This window comes from Juglans regia, chromosome 10 (genome assembly GCF_001411555.2).
Source record: "Juglans regia cultivar Chandler chromosome 10, Walnut 2.0, whole genome shotgun sequence".
NCBI lineage: Eukaryota > Viridiplantae > Streptophyta > Magnoliopsida > Fagales > Juglandaceae > Juglans > Juglans regia.
This window is the reverse complement of record NC_049910.1, coordinates 32,282,190-32,300,230: the sequence shown is the minus strand read 5'-3', so window position 1 is coordinate 32,300,230 and position 18,041 is coordinate 32,282,190. Positions and strand designations below refer to the sequence as shown.

Genomic DNA, 18,041 nt, shown 5'->3' with positions numbered 1-18,041 from the left:
AAAAAAGAAAAAGCGATCACAAAAGTTATGGAAATCATTGGCTTTGTTGAACAATGTATTTTTTTCTTTTATAGTAGCTGAATGCCAACATCTATCTACTTAATGAAGTATGTTGTTTTATTTAAAAATTAAAAAAAAAAGGAAGAAAAATTTTATATGTGTGTGTGTTTTTTTTTTAATAACAATTTTAGATGTGCTTTTTCTTAAATGAAAAAGAAAAACAAAAGAAAAAAAAAATTTAGTTGGGCTTAAGCTTGATTCCTAATCCGCCCTTAACCCAATCCAGGCCCTTCACCCAAACCCAAAGACCTAGTGGCAAATACAAACCCCACTCGCAGCTTCGACGCGTGGATACGACAACCAACGGCAACGGCCACTATACATCACGCAAGCCGGCGCATTTTAGCTATGCCGATTTTTTCCACCAACCCCATCCCGTCCTACCCCTCTCCCAATCTCAAACCCACAGACCCCTGGCCTTTTCTCTCAAATTTTCGCAGCTAACAGAACATTTAGGGTTCGGCCTCCGCGAGAAAAACTTCGTCTTAGAATCGAAACCCGAACCTTTCAAACGATCGGGTGTTCGTTTCGCTCTACGTTTTTAATTTTTCCTTCTTTTTTTTGGTGCCAAAAAATGGGTGACATGGAAAACGATGCGAGGTACTCGAGCAAATCCTATGCTCTAAACCCCTATAATCCTTCTCATCGCCCAAGAAATTTGATCCCCAGTTCCAATTACACTCACCCAATAAGAAATAACTACGAAGTCGAGGACGACGACGAATTCGACGTTGACAATGACCGGCAGGAAGACGAGGAAGAGGAAGAAGACGAAAACCCAAATGGGTACTGTCGCAATCTCGAAGCAGATGGAGATTTTAATAGGCACCCGAAGAAGAGGAAGTTAAGGAATTCCATTTCGGGCTACGAATCCGTGGCCAGAAGTGCGAAAGATTCGTACTCGGCGTGGATTCCAGAGGCAGAGTGGAATGAGCACGCGGTGTTCGTTTTGTTGGAGGTGTGGGGAGACAGGTTTCTTCAACTGGGGAGGAAGAGCTTGAGGTCCGAGGATTGGAACGACGTCGCCGAGAAGGTCTCCGAGGTTTCGAAGACGGAGAGAACCGAGGTGCAATGCAGGGCTATGATGGACAAGCTGAAGAGAAAGTACAAGAAAGAGAAGGCCAAAGTTGACGAAATGGGATCGAATTCTAGCAAATGGGTCTACTTTAAGAAGATGGATATGTTAATGGCTTCGTCGCCCAGGCAAGACTTCGGGCTGGCTTGTGGGGTCGATTCGGGTGAGTATGTGTTTATGAATACTTGGGTTTATTTGGACAGGTCGAATGGATTTGATGAGATGAGGGATAGTCCTGGGGAGTCGGAGAATGAGGAGGAAGATGGGATTGAGTCGGATGAGCCCCCACGGAGGACGAGAGCGAGAGGCCGTGGAGAAGGGTCATCGTCGTACAGGGTGGTGGCGGATTCGATACAGAAGTTTGGGGATATATATGAGAAAATTGAGAGTGGTAAGAGGCAGCATATGATGGAGTTGGAGAAGATGAGGTTGGAGTTCCAGAGGGAGTTGGAGTTGCAGAAGAAGCAGATTCTAGAGAGGGCCCAGACGGAGATTGCGAAAATGCAGGAAGAGGATGATGATGAGGATTCTGATTCTTCTGAAGAGAATCTCAGTGAGTGATGTCGGTGGTTATTTCCTCAAACTTAGTTTGTATGTTGAATTGTTCTAATTAATGAGTCTTTATTGTATTTCAATATGTTATCTTGCTACTAGAGATGATGGAATTGGAAAAATCATTGTAATTGGTTCCTTTTCTACGCCAACTATTGATGATCACCATGTTGGTACGGGAATGGTTTGGTTTATTGGTAAGTTTGTTCCAATCTCTTGTTTGGGAAACGTTTTATTTGCTTCGTTGACAGTAATTTTGAAGTGTTATAGGTAGAACATGAAGTTTGTAAGAAGTTCAGAATCCAGGTGCAAATATTAATAATGCAAGAAGCCGAACCCTCGTTATTTCTCACTAATATGGTGTCTGGTTTAATGCAGTAAATTAAGTACTACTTGGATATTCTGCTTGGATGAAAGGTTATGGGTGTCAGTTTATTGGAGGACTGCAAATTAGGACAGGCACAACGGCGTTGAGGTCTGATGGCTCGTTCGGGGATTGACATGAGATGAGAATTTTGTATATAGTAAGATAGTTTGTGAATAGCAGTGAGATAGTTTGAGTTGAGTATTTTTTGAGTTTTGGGAAATGAAAGAGAAAAAGTTGAATAAATCCCTTATGTCGACCTAGATAGGTCTTATCTCTTGTATATCACTTGTGTACTTGGGTTATTGCCTATCTCTATTTATATTATATCGATTACTTATCAAAAAAAAAAAAGTTGAATAAAAAATATTATAAAATTAAAATATTGTTAGTATATAGTTTTATAATATTATTTTTGTTTGAAAATTTGAAAATATTGAACTGTTTTTTATTTTTTGTTTGAAAGTTTGGGAAAGTTGTAATGATTAGTTTGAAAATATTTGTATTTAAATTATGTTTGGGAATGAGATGAGATGAGATGAGAATTTTAGGATGAGATATATTTCCAAACAAGCCGTAAAACTTATAGAGACAGCTTGTACCCTAGTTCCAGGATTTTTTAGTGAAACTTGCCATTGACAGTCTTAAATATCTGAACACTTTGTTTATTTCTATTTCATTAAATATCTGTCCTTTTCCTGACTAGCATCACTTTGAGGTAATCGTTTGGAGAAGTTATCATATTTTGCTAACAAGAATAAGACCCTTGCTTTAGTGAGTATGTGACGATGTTAATTCTGTTTCTCCATAAGTTGTTTCTCTATAAGATTTGACTGGAGCTAGAAAAAACATACTTATGTACTGATCTGTGGAGGTCAATACCTGTTGTTAATGTTGGTGCTTTGTCGTGTTTTGAGTTGATTAATACCTGGGAGTGAGGCCTGACGATTTTCAACTAGTTGCACTTAGCTCATCATACTCTGCTTTTGGGCAACTATAAGACATTTCACTTGTGACACGACATGATCAATATGTGCCATACAGGATGATTAATATGTGCGCATCAGCTCTGCATTTGATCTGAACCTATGCATATTGTCCTTCCATTATTTGTCAGATTTAAATATTCTGCTGCTTCTTCTATTGATTGTGTTTTGATTAGAATACAAACCAGATATGAATCTGATAGACAGATTTCTTACTGCCAAAGATGGAAACGTTATTATGTATATAGACTAGATTTTGGTAAATACTCTGCTAGGTCGAATCAGTTTGCTTAGAGATATGATTGCATTCAGGAATAGGAGGTATCTAGTAAATACTTTTTGAAATTTCTGAGTTGGATGGCATCTGATCTGCTTCAAGGGTTTTTGGGAAAGGAGGATGTGTTAACATCATGAGGACTTCGTACCCAGAAAAAGGTAGTGAACGGACCGACATTTTTTTGGAAGTTTCAGCTTTTATGCAAAGTCTTAACATGATATTTTGAGGTTTTTGTATGGAGTATATCCCACTCTTTTAATTTAATGCGCAACAACTCGTGCTAATTCTTTTTTGTTCCTAGTGATCTTAATTTGTCACAACTTTTGCCCCATCTGAGCCTGTCTGTGGTTGGAATTAATTTCTTGGCGAGAGGATTCCATGTAAATGCTTTCCCATTTGACAGCTTCTTCCCAAAAGTAGTTTGTGAATGTTATTCTCATAATCGATCTTGTATTTCATTTAGCTTTTAACGAGATGTATTCAATGATTTTCTCACTAGACAAGTCTGACTCAACTTAAAATTGAAGCCCAGGGTTTTGGGTGGGCGATATTGTCCGGAAAAGGAATGCAGCACATAGGAGACATTCACTAGAGATGATTCTGTTTCTCGAACAAATAACCCTCGTTGGGAGGTACATTTTCTGGCTTATAGATAAAATGTTTGTCATTTCCTTAACAAACATAGAATCAACCACCGTACAAACAAAGAACTCTTGCTGGCTATGAGATGTTGAAATGTTAATGTTTACACGCAAAATAAAATACAGCATTCATGATAGTGTCAAAAACAAGCACCGATGCATACATGGAAACCAACAGGGGTCCTTCCCAAAAGCCGATTCCGTTGCACAACCTAAAGTCAAACAAACGCTCAACTAATCTAAGACCCATATTGCTCCACAAAGCCATAACTAGCGCTGTTTGTCGCTTCCCTTTTATGAGACTATTGGCTTTCGACAATGATTCGAACCCATAACACTCACTCTCCATTACTGATAAAATTCTTGCTAGGTTCCCCACAACCATAACATTTGCAAATGCTATACAAAAGGGTACTCCTAGACACCCCAGGACACCCCAGAGTCCTAACATTTCCGAACGTATGCCACATGCAAATAGTATCTTTGGTACTATTGACAAGCATGCCGCCATAACTCCAAAGAGGCCGAATACAATGACAAACTCGCAAAAACTTGTGTGAAGAAGCTTGATCCAAGCCAACCCACTTCTCAAAAATAGCCTTCTTCCATCAAGGTTTATTCCCTTGTAACTGTCCGACACTGCTTGAACAGTGGCAGCTTTTCCAAGAATAGAGAAGGTGAGGGATGAAGGAGTACAGATGATGATGTGAACAATGCTTTTGGAGAGTGGTATGGGCAGGGGATTTCCAAGTAAATTACATGTAAACTCAATTGTAGAGGTTGGTATATGGGGAAAATGGTGAATGAGGAAGTGGGAGATGAACAGAGAGATGGGGAGAGGAGAGAAAAGAAAGACGGAGATTGAATGGAAATGTGTTGGATGAAGAAGTACAAGTCTGACAGATTCCTTGAAAATATGTGCTGTATACATCGGATTGTTTGACTGTAGGGCTTGGGCTGTTCTTGGCATGCTGTCCAGAAGAGCATATAATGGAAATGATTTAGAGGGTATTAAGAATATGTAGCTAAGGATATCTTTTATACACGAGGAGGTGTCATGGTTGACATAATGACAATAGCTTTGGTTGCTTGCACCTTAATATTTCATGATTGAAGAGGGTTTGTTTTGAGGGTTTTAATAGTTTAGTCAAGAGGTCCATGAAGGTGGTGTTCTTTGGCAATTTGGGTTATATTTTAAAGCAAGCAATCATGGGGTGGTGGGCATTTGTGTAATATGCCATATATTTTTAGAAGAGATATAATAAGGAATGTACAGAACTAGAGAATCCTGGCCTTGGGGTGGAGGGAGGGATCCTGGGTTTTTCTCCTCTAGCTACGGATATGGTACCAACAATAAGGTGTGTGATCAATTTGGGAAGGGCTACAACTATGTTGCAAGTTTCATTCTGGTGCTGTTGAAGTAGAGTCTGATTTCTTGGTGGCTGTAAACTGGTTGTCTAGGAAGGGTGATATTAGGGCCAGTTTTTAGTTTGCTGTCAAAGATTGATTACATGTAGAGTTGAGTCACATATATAATGTAAGTTTTCTTGCTAAACAAGAAAAGGTGAAGGCAAAGGTTTCATGATGAATTACTTGGCATCACAGAGAGGGAGGGGGGAATGATGTCAACTTGGAGTTTAAGGTTTGTCTAATATGAGTAAGAATTGTATTATGTACATGTGCATATGAGCAGTTCAAGCAACAAATAAAACCAATTTAATACTCAATGTGCACGTGGGATAAGATTGATGACATTTTTTTTTCTTTCTCAGACAGTCTGATGGAAAAAAATGGAAAAGGAAAAAAAAAAAAAAAAACATGAAACACAAGCCAAAATTGTTGTAGGAGGAAAAGAGAGAACAATAGCCTGTCTTCTCTGTAGCTGCCCATAAACTTGACCTAACAATCCTGTCTTTTTTCATTTTCCCTAACACATTTCTTCAGGAAACAGTTCCTCCTTGAGTGAAGGAGCTATCCATTGTATCTAAATATAGGTAATCTCTAAGAAATTCTCACCTTCCCTCTGTACTAATATCTCCTTTTCCTTCACCTTTCAAGAGCTCCATTGCAATCTTTAGAGTCCCTTCCATACTTTCTCCTTTCCCTCCCTGACTTCTCCCTTCTAACTAATTTGACGTTTTTTCATGCAAATCGTTGACCACGGCAAAAGGGACACAGGGTTAAAACAGTTAATACAGTTGGTTGAAGTGAAATCAAATTCCTCAGCCAGTGTGAAGCTCTTTTGAAGGCCCTATAGAATCGCATGGTTTCATATTACTTCTAGCCGAGCTAAGCTGGTCTCTCTAAGTGCTTCCCCTGAATTAAGAAATAAATTCATGGCAAAGTTTGCAGAGCCAAGACCCTCCTGAATTGTCCTCTGAAGAGGAGTTGCTTGTATTGCTAGCAACACATACTGTTCCCAGTTCCTAAGCACTGAATCGGCCATTAGATCCAGTATCTTCAAATTCTTCTCCATTGGACTGTTCTTGAGTGCAACAAAACAAAATACATTCTTTATATTGGCATAATTTGTCCGTGAAACTTGAGTTATGTGACAACAAGACGATCAAAGTCTCAGCTCCCTGATCATAAGTTTCTGGACTTGAAAATGAGCTCCTTTGGGAGCTTGTTTTATCAGTTAGTGGCAAGGTACATATGAAACTGGACAACTGATGGCATATAATCATGAAAATTGAACCAAAATCCCAGTAACCTTTGGATATTAGCAGAAGCAAAGGGCTCTACCAAATACAGTTTGACTATATTGTTTATTCTGAAGTATTATCATTATTGTTATGATGATGCTATGTAGCAAACATCATAAATTCAAAGCCAGGGAGTATTAAAAAGGGGAGTTACAACCGACTTAACTTTAAGAAAAATGTCAAGGGCTTCTAATCCAAGAGAACTTCCGAACCCACTCATCTTATACCCTCCGAAAGGACAGTCATTGTCGAGAGCAGCATAGCAATTGATCCAAATATTGCCTGCACGGATTGATCTTGATACAGTGTTAGCCACATTGATGTCCTTGGTCACGATTCCCGCTGCTAGTCCATATCTAGTACTATTTGCCCTCTTAATCGCCTCTTCAACTGTTCTGTATTCATGACAAAAACTCTATCTCAACCATCGAACGTTTTTCCTTTTTTCTTGGAATGTAAATGACTTGTATTAGATAAACACACTAGTATTAATTGTACTAACTTGAACTTTGCCAGCCCCAAAACAGGCCCAAATATTTCATCCTTTGCAATAAGCATTTCTTCCTGATCATCAACCCCCCAAGAACAACAAATTAGACGATGAGAATAAAACAACATAGGAAAACTGAGACAAATTACGATACTGACGTGCGTGCATGTTGTGAAATGAACAATATATATACCTTAATTTCACTGAAAATCGTAGGTTCAATGTAATATCCCTTCCCATCTAAGGGCTTACCCCCTGTTAATAGGGTGGCTCCTTCTCTCTTGCCATGCTCAATGTATGAAAGAATCTTGTCAAACTGCTTCTTGTCGATCTACATATAAAACAATTAAGGGTTTGGTATAAACTAGGTTCAAAAAAATTTCTCAGATCGAACAATTAATATGATTATGTGAAAAATACATGAATTAATGATAGATTAATTCTATTTAAATTCTGTGAATTTATAAGAAAGGTTTATGCAAGAAATATGAGAAATAATATTTGCAGTCTTAGAATGTACTAGTCTCCCGTGCATCCTCTTTGAAAAAAGTGTTAGTCTGGAACTCGCATGAAAAAAATATTTTTTAATAATGGATCCCACTTTTTCTAAAAGAGAGTGCGCGAGACTTACATACTCTTAGACGGTGTCCATCATTACTCAATAAATATATTATTCTGGTCTATTCCAGTTTTATTAGGATACAGTCTTCATTACTGTCAATGAAAGCCTCAAGTCATACATACCTGGGGTCCCTGCTGAACTTTAGGATCAAAAGGATCCCCAACCACCCAAGCTTTTGCCTTTTCTACTAATTTATTCACAAGCTTGTCATATATTCCTTCTTGAACATAAACACGAGAACTTGCCACACACACTTCTCCCTGCAAATAAAAAAATAAAAATAAACGAAGTAATGGTTAGGTGCATATGACCAAAAAAGGAGATCAGATACTCAAATGACAGTAGGTAGAACGTGGATGATATGTGTGGACTCATTGATGGAGTTGGTAGACAACCCTAATGATATACTACAATTAAATATCTAGTGGAGAACAGAGGAGCATGATTCTTATATGTAGTAATGGAAAAAGGAACAATATTACAGTGAAGCTTACTGGATTACACGTAAGTATAATATTATAACATGGTATTAATTAGTAGAGTGCGTTAAATTCAAGGGAAGAATCTAGCAAATTAACCTATAGAAGAAATGATATGTTTATTAAGATAACAGAACAAAGAAAACAGCTTCACCTTGTTGAATAGGGTGCCGAAGATAGCAAGCTGAGCTGCCATATCTACATCCGCATCATCAAAGATTATAAGGGGTGACTTGCCTCCTAATTCAAGTGAAACCACTTTCAAGTTGCTTGTTGCTGCTGCTTGCATTACTTTGCGTCCCACTTCTGTGGAGCCGGTGAAACTGACCTGAAAAACAAGAATATATATATAGAAGATTCTAAGAGGAAATGCAAAGCAATGAAGTGTGTCAAGTGGCCACCATGAGAGCCATGACTAAATCAATAAAAACAGATATTCAACTGAATTAGGAATTACAGCATCAACGTCGACATGAGATGTAATGGCTGCCCCAGCCGTAGCTCCATATCCATTTATAACATTGAGCACTCCATCAGGGATACCAGCCTTGAACAAGAAAGAAAATAAGGGTAAAATAAAAGTATCACAAGAGACACCCATACAAACTAGGGTGACTATGAGGCAGAAAAGGTCATACAAACTTACCAGCTTAGCAAGATGAGCATAATAGAGAGCAGAAAGAGGAGTTTGTTCAGCAGGTTTGACAACCATGGTGCACCCTGCAGCTAAAGCAGGGCTAACTTTCCACATGAACATGCCGGTAGGGAAGTTCCAGGGTATGATGAGTCCCGCAACACCAATAGGCTCGCGCAAGGTATATGCATGAAATTCACGAGACATTTTTAGTACTTCTCCATGAATTTTATCAGCTGCACCTGCATAATATCGAAGGACCTTTGCTGCGAAAGGAATGTCTACTGCCTTGCCCATACTGAACAATTTCCCGGCATCTATCGTATCCAGGACAGCTAATTCTTCTACATTTTCCTCAATTAAGTCCGGAAATTTCATCATTATCCTTGCTCTTGCCTTGCATCATTAAGTACCCGGTTACTATTTTCGTCACCCGTATGGCAAATTATGGTATCAGAGGCAACAAATTGGTTTTAGAGAGTACACATACAGAGCCTGGCAAGCGAGGCCATGGGCCATGGTCGAAAGCCTGTCGTGCAGCCTTCACTGCCAAATCAACATCTTCCTTATCTCCTTCTGCAACCTTTGCTATCATCTCTCCTGTTCTCGGATCTATTGTCTCGAATGTTTTCCCTATTATGATTTGATTTTGTCATAAAAAAAAATATATATCAACAAAAGAGAAATGCTTCTGCATATGAGCGATTACCATAATTAATGTTGAAAAAGAACTTTCGTGCATTACCTCAACCAGCCGAGAAAATGGAAGGCTTTTGCATCCATTACTAGAATGAAATAAAATCACACAAAACAAGCATATTACCTATTCGTTTCCCAACTATACAGGTAGAAAGAGAGAGAGGGAGAGAGTTTAGTTCAGTCTTCTCAGAAATAAGTTTAGTAAGGGGTTTGCCAAGAGAAGGAAGGGGATGCTGATGTACTATAGTCACTCGAATCTATTCAAAATCATCATAGATTTCCTTTAGCATCACTAATAAATGCTAAGTGCAGGTTCCCTTCTTTCTTTTTCTTTCAATAGAATATCTGTGGAAGTTTGTCCAATAAAGCATCGATCGGTACTGTATGAAGAGTTTGCTAGATGTATACGATCCTCCCCTGTATTTTTCCGTTCTACCTCCCACACATGCCTTGCACTCTCTAAAAGATGTTTCTATATCGGAAGTCATTATCCTAATCTTGTAAAAGTGATCGTCGTTTTCAATTCCCTCCTCTTCTTCTTGTCATATTTTGTCTTGGGAGTGAAAGAACAATTGCGTATTTGCATAGTCAAGAGAACAAGTTTCCAATTTTCGTATCTTCTCTTTGGTACGAAGTAACAGAACTTGCTTGTCATAGAGTCAAAGCTCTTCAATCATGAAGTACAACTCAGACAAGACTTACAAAAATGGTGGTGAAAAATATGATCTAAAAGAAGTAAAAATATGAAGTAGTAAACCCTGTAGAGAGAGATCAGTTAAGAACCTGAAACGGCATCGACAAATTCCCCATTGATGAACAGCTTGGTGAACTTTATCGTTGGGATTTTGACAAAAGAGACCGAGCTGTCGTTGCTATTACTCTCCATAATCTCTTTCTTTCTCTCTCTGGCGGCTGGTGGTTTTCGGTATTCTTAGTTATATGCAACACGTACACTTTCCCTTTATAAAGCTGTAGAGTAGAGAATTTAACAGAGAGATGATGAAAACGTAGTTTGATATTATTTTGCAAACTTGCAAACTTTTGGTCCATTGAATTTGCATCAAAACGTCGAGATGGAGTTAAATTATTTAAGTTCGTTACAAGATTTTCCCTACAAATTAAATTCATTGCCGTTTGCACTTTAAAGTTCTAGGCTTCGAACATCATCAATGATCGTCAATGTCAATTAATTATATCATTGAATCATTCATTAATCAATTGGAATTAATGATAGAGATATTATACGAAGTGACATCGGAGAATTTTGCCAATCTTTAATTATTCCGGACCTTATCTCACTGGTGCATGTACAAACTCATGAAAGCATCTAAAAGGGTACCCCACGAAGTTTTTTCTTTCAAGGTACAACAAAATGCATAAAAGTCAAGTTATTCCTTTTTTATCATATGAATATATACTAATTTGGTTGCGTTTAATCAGTGGAAGATCTATTCTCTCCTCGGCCCAAAATTCTTTTTCTCATGTTTTTATTTGAAACTGTTTAGAATTTGGGCGCTAGCTACATCAATGAATCATAATGGATGGATCTTTTTAATAAATGAAAGAGAAGATCAATTGCGATAAATAATTAAATCTATCTAGTTAGTTCCTTCAGTCATTAACCGGACTCATTTATAGACCTTTCCCCACATAAGCTCAAATTAAATTTATGACATCTTTGAAAACTTTTAGAGATAAATTTTTGTTAGGTTTTGTGAAAATGGTGGGAACCCAAATAAAAATTCTTCGTAGAGAGAAGATTCTTTAAAGAATAATTATATTTGAAAGAATTTACATTACACACCATCCACTTAATATAATTTGATTTTAAATATAAAATTTAAAGGAAACTGATGCAAGGCCTCATGAATTTGTCCCCTCAAAGTTACCACTCGGGTATTTTTTTAACTTAATAGTTAAGGAAGTAACTATTAGTGAAGTTATGTATTTTTTTAAATGTTTAAAGATGTTTAAAAATATTTAAAAGAAAAAAAAATTGAAATGCACTAGGGGCACACCTTGTGGTACATGCTGGGTGGTCCCCTAGCATTGTCCAGTTTTGAAACTTGACTCTTATAAATCAAATCATGTCATGTGTGCTAAGATATAAAATAAATAATAAAATGTATCTCTTCCCATCAACTTAAGTTTTTAAAACAAGTGATTATTTTACATGGTATCAGAGTGTAGGTTTTGAGTTCGAGTCCTGACTCTACACTCTACCCCATTTAATTAAATATTTCATATTTTGGGTCACTTGTTGAGGGAGAGTCTGACCTACACATGAGAAAAATGTTAAAATATAAAATAACTAATAAAATTTACATCTTTTTATCAGTTTTAACTTTCGAAACAAGTGATCATTTCACAATGTGGATGATGTTTGGTGTATGTCCACGTTGAGCTTAAAAGGTAAGGAGCTGGTTAATTGAAATAATATTTGAAAAAATTATATCTTGTTGAGTTTTCTTTTAATAAGTAATTGATTTTTATGTTTTTTTTAATCACAAAATGCAAAATACATAATCATATAAGATATATTTTGAGAGATGGAAATTCATGTTGGTGAGTAAAGGATATGTGCTGATTCAAGAAGATATTTTTTTCATCCATAAAAAATAATATTATTCATCATTTCTGCACCATATATTAATATATGATTTATTATTTTTATCTTTTTATTTAAATACATATATATTGATAAAATGATAAATTATATATTGATGTATGGTATAGAGAATGATAAGTTGAATTTTTATTAAAAAAAAATTGAAACTTTATCTGAAAACTTGTAGGTATCGTTTGGATAGCAGAAAGAGATGAGAAAGTTTTAGATGAAAGTTAAAAAATATATTATTAGAATATTATTTTTTAATATTATTATTATTTTAAAAATAAAATTTTTTTAATTATTTATTATATTTTATATGTAAATTATAAAAAATTATAATAATAAAATAAGATAAAATATTTTCATTTTCAAAACGGAAACTTTATTTGAGATACATGCGTATATGTTCCTAGCTCTTATCATCTTTAGGTTGCGTTTAGATGTTGAACTGAGTTGAGTTGAGTTGATAAAATATTATTAGAATATTATTTTAAAATTTTAAAAAATTTGATGGACTTAAAAACCCAAATGAATCCTTAGTCGCATCACTCTAGAGATTCATTCAACTACGTCTCTTCTGGTTTCCTTTCTTAATTTCTTTCTTTCTTTCTTTTTCTTTCTTTTTTTTTTTTCAAATCATGATGGTTTGACCTAGGGCTATGCAAAAAAGCCGTTGAACCGATTAGCCTGTCCGACCCGACCCATTTCGTCCGATAAAAGACGGTTTTGCTTTAATGTCGGGTTGAACCCGATAAATAACGGGCATACCGACTCTTAACAATTCTTAAAACGTTTCAAGTGTTCAGACTGATCAAACCCTAGCAGCCAACTTCTCTTTCTTGCTCTAAAGACTATTGTGCAGAAAGGAAACCTACCTTGCCCTTCGTTTGTTTACGTAGCTTTCATATTTGTTTACCTACCCTCCCCAACTCAGGCGACCGTTGCCTCTTCTTCAAAAGGCTTCAAAATAAAAGCACCATTGTCTGGCTCTCACTCTGTCTCACAGGCTATGAACGTTGCAAGTGTAGCCATGACCCACACCAGGAATCTTGTGAAGCTCAACCTCTCTCTCTTCCGCAGGGAATTCAACAACCTGTTAATTGTTCGCTCTGTGAAACTGAATTTTTTTGAGGGTTATTTTATTTTATTTTTTGTTCTTTCGGGTAGAAATGGACGCTTACCTATTGTCTTGCGATTTCTTTGGGATTCGGCCAGTAGTTGACTCCGTTTAGACTTCATTACCAGGTGGTTTTTTTCCTATCGACCTTGATTCTAATGATTTTAGAAAACTCCTGGTCTTATTTTGACGGGTTTTGCTTTGTTTTTATTTTTTTAATTAGGTTTGGTAGTTCCATGGTATTTAGAGGCAATTTGAGCTTAAGAGGTCCTAGCATGGTGTTTTTGATGGATTAAGAAATAAGGGGCGGCTTTGTTGGGGTTTTGTTTTCTGGGCTTCGTAGTTATTGGAATCCATTGCTATGGGAAAGTAAGGTTATTGTTTTAATTGAATTTGAAGCTTGGCAGTTGATTTAAAAAGAATTTTGCAATACAGTTTTGGTTTTAGGTATTTGAGAAACTTTAGTTTTTCATTTTGCTTCTAGGGGATTTCTGGAATCTGGGGTTTGAGGGCCTAATGAAAGTTGTGACTGAGGAATTGGGAAAGTAAGAGGATGATTCTAGAGGTTCGAATTCGCTGTTGTGTGAATATTATGAATCATAGACCCGACCCGACCCGCATATTACGGGTCAGGTTTTTTTAAATTAGATTGCGGTTGGGTCGGGTCCAAAACTAGTACGGGTTGGACGGGTTGCAAGAGACTTGAGTGGCCGAGCTTTTGAAAATTATGTAAGTTTGATTGGCCGAGGAAATTAGAAAATTGCATTTGTTGAGTATGTATGCACTTGGACGACGAGAGTCATGACGTTGTATACTTTTTTATTTTTATTTTTTTATTGGAAAACAAATATCATTAATGGCAAACATCACAATAAAGTCTTGGACATGATCCCACTACATTTCTAAACTTTCTACAGTCCAAGCATGCTTCACTAATTTATCAAGCCATATCGGGCAAACCTGTGTGCTGCCTCATTGCCTAGTCTTTTGACATGTTGAATTTGGCATTTCCTAAACAGCTGCATAAGTTTTTTATTTCTCTCAGTAGATTCCCTAATATTTATGAAGAATCTCTTGCATCTTGTAGTTCCTTAACCATCAATAGACAATTACTTCTAAGTATCAGTTTATGAATACCCATATTAGCACAGAGTTGATGACTTCTGAGTATTGCTAGAATTTCAATGGCTTATGGATCATTAACTTCGTTTTTCGGTTTGCTAGCAATGTCTCCTTTATCATCTCTGAGGATTATCCCAATACCTGCATTATGCTGATAAAAAAACACTCCTCCATTCATGTTCAGTTTTAGGCCGTACCCTTGCGAAGGTGGTTTCGACCATCAGTAAGTCTTCGTCTTTATGCTTGGAATAGTTTTGATTTCTTTGTGTATCTTTTGCATAGATAGAGCATGTTCAATCACTTGTCTTGGTTCAATACAAGTTTTATAATGCACCATCTTGTTTCTTTGAAACCAAAAACCCCAAGCTATTAAGAAAAATACAATTAGATCTTCCATACTGCCGGCCTTCTCCTTCAGTGCAATATCCACTACATTCATATCTCTGTCAATTTCTGTCAATAAAGGCACATAACTAGTCCGGTAATATTCTCTTATGGTAGAACAATAAAACAATGCTTGTGGGAGATCTTATAATCTTTCGTGGAAGAACCATCTCTTTTCAACATTCACATTTTTCCTCTTGAGATTATACTGAGTAGGCAACCCTTCTTTACATGATCTCAATGCAAATACCTTGACTTTGTGAGGAATTTTCATTTTCCATAAAGCCTTCCAGAGGGCTTGTTGTCCGGTGGCATTAAAACTCTTCTAGATTACTTTTTTTTCTTATCTCTGAAGAATCTGTATGCACTTCTAACATTTAGTCTTCTACTTTTTTCATGTGTCCATGTCCACTTGCCGTGCTTCTTTCCAGGATAAATTATGATCTTTAAAATTTTTGCTGCAACTAGGAGTGTAAAATTTTCGTACTGGACCGGAAAAACTGACTGGACCAAATCGGACCAAAATTTGTTTGGTCGGTTTCGTTCTTCCGTTTGTGAGATTGAATGGGTTTCGGTCTGATCCCTGGGTTTATGATTTTTGGACTGGACCAGACTGAAACCAAGCAAACAATATATATATTTTTAAAATATTTTTTTTTATATATAATATATTATTTTATATAATAATTGTATAAGTTAATTATGTAATTTTTATCTAATTTATTATCATTGACTATATAAAATGTTAAATAATATATGCTATCAATTAATAATATATCATAAATCATATGACAATTTATGTCATTATATGTGGATACATCATATATTCATACATACTCTATTACTTTTTAGTTGGGCCAAAAAATATAAAACTGGCCTATTTGGTGTTGGGTCGAACCGAATGGACTGACCAGACCGATACTTAACCGTTTGGTCCGGTTCATAAGGAAATTTGATCCGGTCTCGGTGGGAAAAGGGTGGACCGAAGTGGTTTGGTCCGATCCTAAAAACACCCAATATTGGACTGATCAGATCAGACCGAATTCACCCCTAGCTGCAACATTTGGATTGAATAGAGCTTTAACCTTCTCAACATTCTACCACTTTGTATTGTTATCAATAAGACTATCCACAATTGCCTCTTTATTCTCTTCATTTACGTTATTGATCTCCATCTGTGAGCTTGGTGGCTCGGGATCTAATTATCTGTCTAGATATTAATAGACTTGCCATCTCCTACCCTCCACCTGCATATATGGATTAGCCACTTTTTTGCTTCCCAAATTTCTCTCCATGCATGTGAGAGGTTATTCCCCAGAACAAAATCAAAGAAGTTCACTTTTGGAAAATACTTTGCTTTATAAATTCTACACGGCATAGTGCATTCCTCTTGCAAAGTTCTCCCCCTGTTTAGTCAAGTGAGCCATTTTAAAAGTCATCATATCTTTAAATCCTAAGCCACCCCTAAATTAGGATTTAGGCATTTTATCATAACTAATTCAGTGTATCTTTCTCTCATTATTTTCTTGACCCCACTGGAATCTTGCCATCATAGCTTTCAATTCAGAACATAGACTACAGGCAGTAAGAAACAACTCATAGAATAGGTGTCGATTGAGAGGGCTACAACTCTTTTATAAGCACTTCCTTTCTACCTTAAGATATCATTTGTTCCTTCCAACTCTACAATTTTTGCCTGACTTTGTGCATAATTTCTGAAAAGGCTTGGGTTTTTTATCTGCCTACTACAAGAGGTAAGCCTAAATACTTCTTATATTGTTGAACACTGTTAACACCCCACAAAAGCATGATTTCTACTTTGGCTGGCACATTCCTACTAAAAACCTTGGAGGTTTTTTCTCTGATTTTTTTCTAGCTTGAAGCCATCTCATATTTATTCAACATCAGTTGTAGATTTATGTTTTCTTCAATATTTGCTTTACAAAAAAATAACACTATTATTTGAAAAAAGCAGATGATATATTTGAGGGGCCCCTCTACAAATTTTAATACCCGAAACTGTATGATTACCCTATACTTTTTTTAGTAAATATATAAGTCCCTCAATGCATAAAAGAAACAAATAAGGGGAGAGGGGATGACCCTACCTTAAACCTTTGCTTGGAACAATAGGCCCTTTTGGTTCTCCATTAATCAACACAAATAAAGAAACTATGTTCACACATTGCATAATCAAACTAACTGGTTTATTATAAACCCAACTTATGCATAATAACCTCCAAAAAATCTCACTCTACACGATCACAGGCTTTACTCATGTCCAATTTCAATGATATATAGCCTTTCTTCTTGTAATGAATAAGCTATAAGTATATTATTAGTTATGAGTCTCCCATGAACAAAAACACTTTTATAATCAGAGATAATAAAAGGAAGTACTTTTTTAAGTCTATTGGCAATCACTTTTGAAATTAGCTTATAAGTCACATTACATAGACTAATTGTGCCACTTTCACAGGGGATTTCTTCTTTGGGATCAATGTAATAAAGGTATGGTTCAGAGACTTTGGAAACCCACCTATGTTTAAAGCTTGCAAGGCTGTTGCAGTGATTGACTTGCCAACAACATGCTAGAACTTTTGGAAAAATATTGGGGCCATACCATCAAGCCCAAGGGCCTTTTTGGGGTTCATCTTCTTCAGTGCTTCAGTCACCTCTACCTCAATATATACATTTGATCACTCATTCATAGAATTGCATACTTTCCCTGACAGATTTTCCAAGAAGTCCATAGGACCCCCTCTGTTAAGAAGCTAAAAAAAGTTCTTGAAATTAATCCAGGACAATCTTTACTCTATTTTCCCCTTCCTACCATTCCCTAGTTTCACCTTGTAACTTCTGTATTCTATTCTTTCTTCTCCGTTGTGAGGTTTTGTGTGAAAAGGTTTTGAATTCTGATCTCCTTCCTTCAGCCACAAAGCCTTTGAGCCCTATCTCCATATAATCTCCTTTTGAACCACATTTCTAGCAGAAACACTTTCATCTATTTCTATACATTTGGGATCTCACTCCTGCAATTATTAAGTCTCTGCCTTGCTTTATGAAGTTGGTGTTGAACTTTCCAAAGCTGTTGCGATTCCAATATTCCAATTTCTGACTACACCCTAAGATCGTCTCCATCACTTCTCCCATACTAGTTCTAACATATCCATTTCACAAAGACTCTTCAATAATTTTTTCATAGCCTTCCTCCCTTATCCAT

General features: G+C 36.5%; 2 protein-coding genes across 4 annotated transcripts; one reads left to right on the top strand and one right to left on the bottom strand.

The window, feature by feature from the left end:
• The first annotated feature begins 404 nt into the window (after positions 1-404).
• On the top strand, positions 405-2,264 carry LOC109004653 (trihelix transcription factor ASIL2). 2 transcript variants are annotated; one of them, XM_018983285.2, is made up of 2 exons: positions 405-1,688; positions 2,066-2,264. In XM_018983285.2, the coding sequence occupies exons 1-2, from the start codon at positions 635-637 to the stop codon at positions 2,071-2,073; spliced, it is 1,062 nt and encodes a 353-aa protein (XP_018838830.1). In that variant the 5' UTR covers positions 405-634; the 3' UTR covers positions 2,074-2,264. The 2 variants fall into 2 exon arrangements, with proteins under 2 accessions (XP_018838830.1, XP_018838829.1); XM_018983284.2 differs by lacking the exon at positions 2,066-2,264 and adding an exon at positions 1,790-1,904.
• A 4,418-nt stretch (positions 2,265-6,682) lies between these two features.
• Positions 6,683-10,594, bottom strand: LOC109004652 (aldehyde dehydrogenase family 2 member C4-like). Of its 2 annotated transcripts, none has more exons than XM_018983282.2 (9): positions 10,368-10,594; positions 9,376-9,518; positions 8,898-9,281; positions 8,709-8,798; positions 8,406-8,579; positions 7,895-8,032; positions 7,344-7,481; positions 7,163-7,224; positions 6,683-7,055 (listed from the first exon to the last, which is right to left on the bottom strand). In XM_018983282.2, exons 1-9 carry the CDS (start codon positions 10,468-10,470, stop codon positions 6,782-6,784), a joined length of 1,506 nt encoding a protein of 501 aa, XP_018838827.2. In that variant the 5' UTR covers positions 10,471-10,594; the 3' UTR covers positions 6,683-6,781. The 2 variants fall into 2 exon arrangements, with proteins under 2 accessions (XP_018838827.2, XP_018838828.2); XM_018983283.2 differs by lacking the exon at positions 10,368-10,594 and adding an exon at positions 9,631-10,214.
• Positions 10,595-18,041: the final 7,447 nt, after the last annotated feature.

Excerpts from the sequence above, each read along its gene's own strand:
- LOC109004653 (XM_018983284.2), top strand. The coding sequence starts at position 635 with ATGGGTGACATGGAAAACGATGCGAGGTACTCGAGCAAATCCTATGCT. Across the intron at positions 1,689-1,789 it reads TTCTTCTGAAGAGAATCTCA|AGATGATGGAATTGGAAAAA; the intron begins GTGAGTGATGTC and ends TCTTGCTACTAG.
- LOC109004652 (XM_018983282.2), bottom strand. The coding sequence starts at position 10,470 with ATGGAGAGTAATAGCAACGACAGCTCGGTCTCTTTTGTCAAAATCCCA. Across the intron at positions 8,799-8,897 it reads ATGCTCATCTTGCTAAGCTG|GCTGGTATCCCTGATGGAGT; the intron begins GTAAGTTTGTAT and ends TTCTTGTTCAAG. Across the intron at positions 7,056-7,162 it reads TTGGGGCTGGCAAAGTTCAA|AACAGTTGAAGAGGCGATTA; the intron begins GTTAGTACAATT and ends TCATGAATACAG.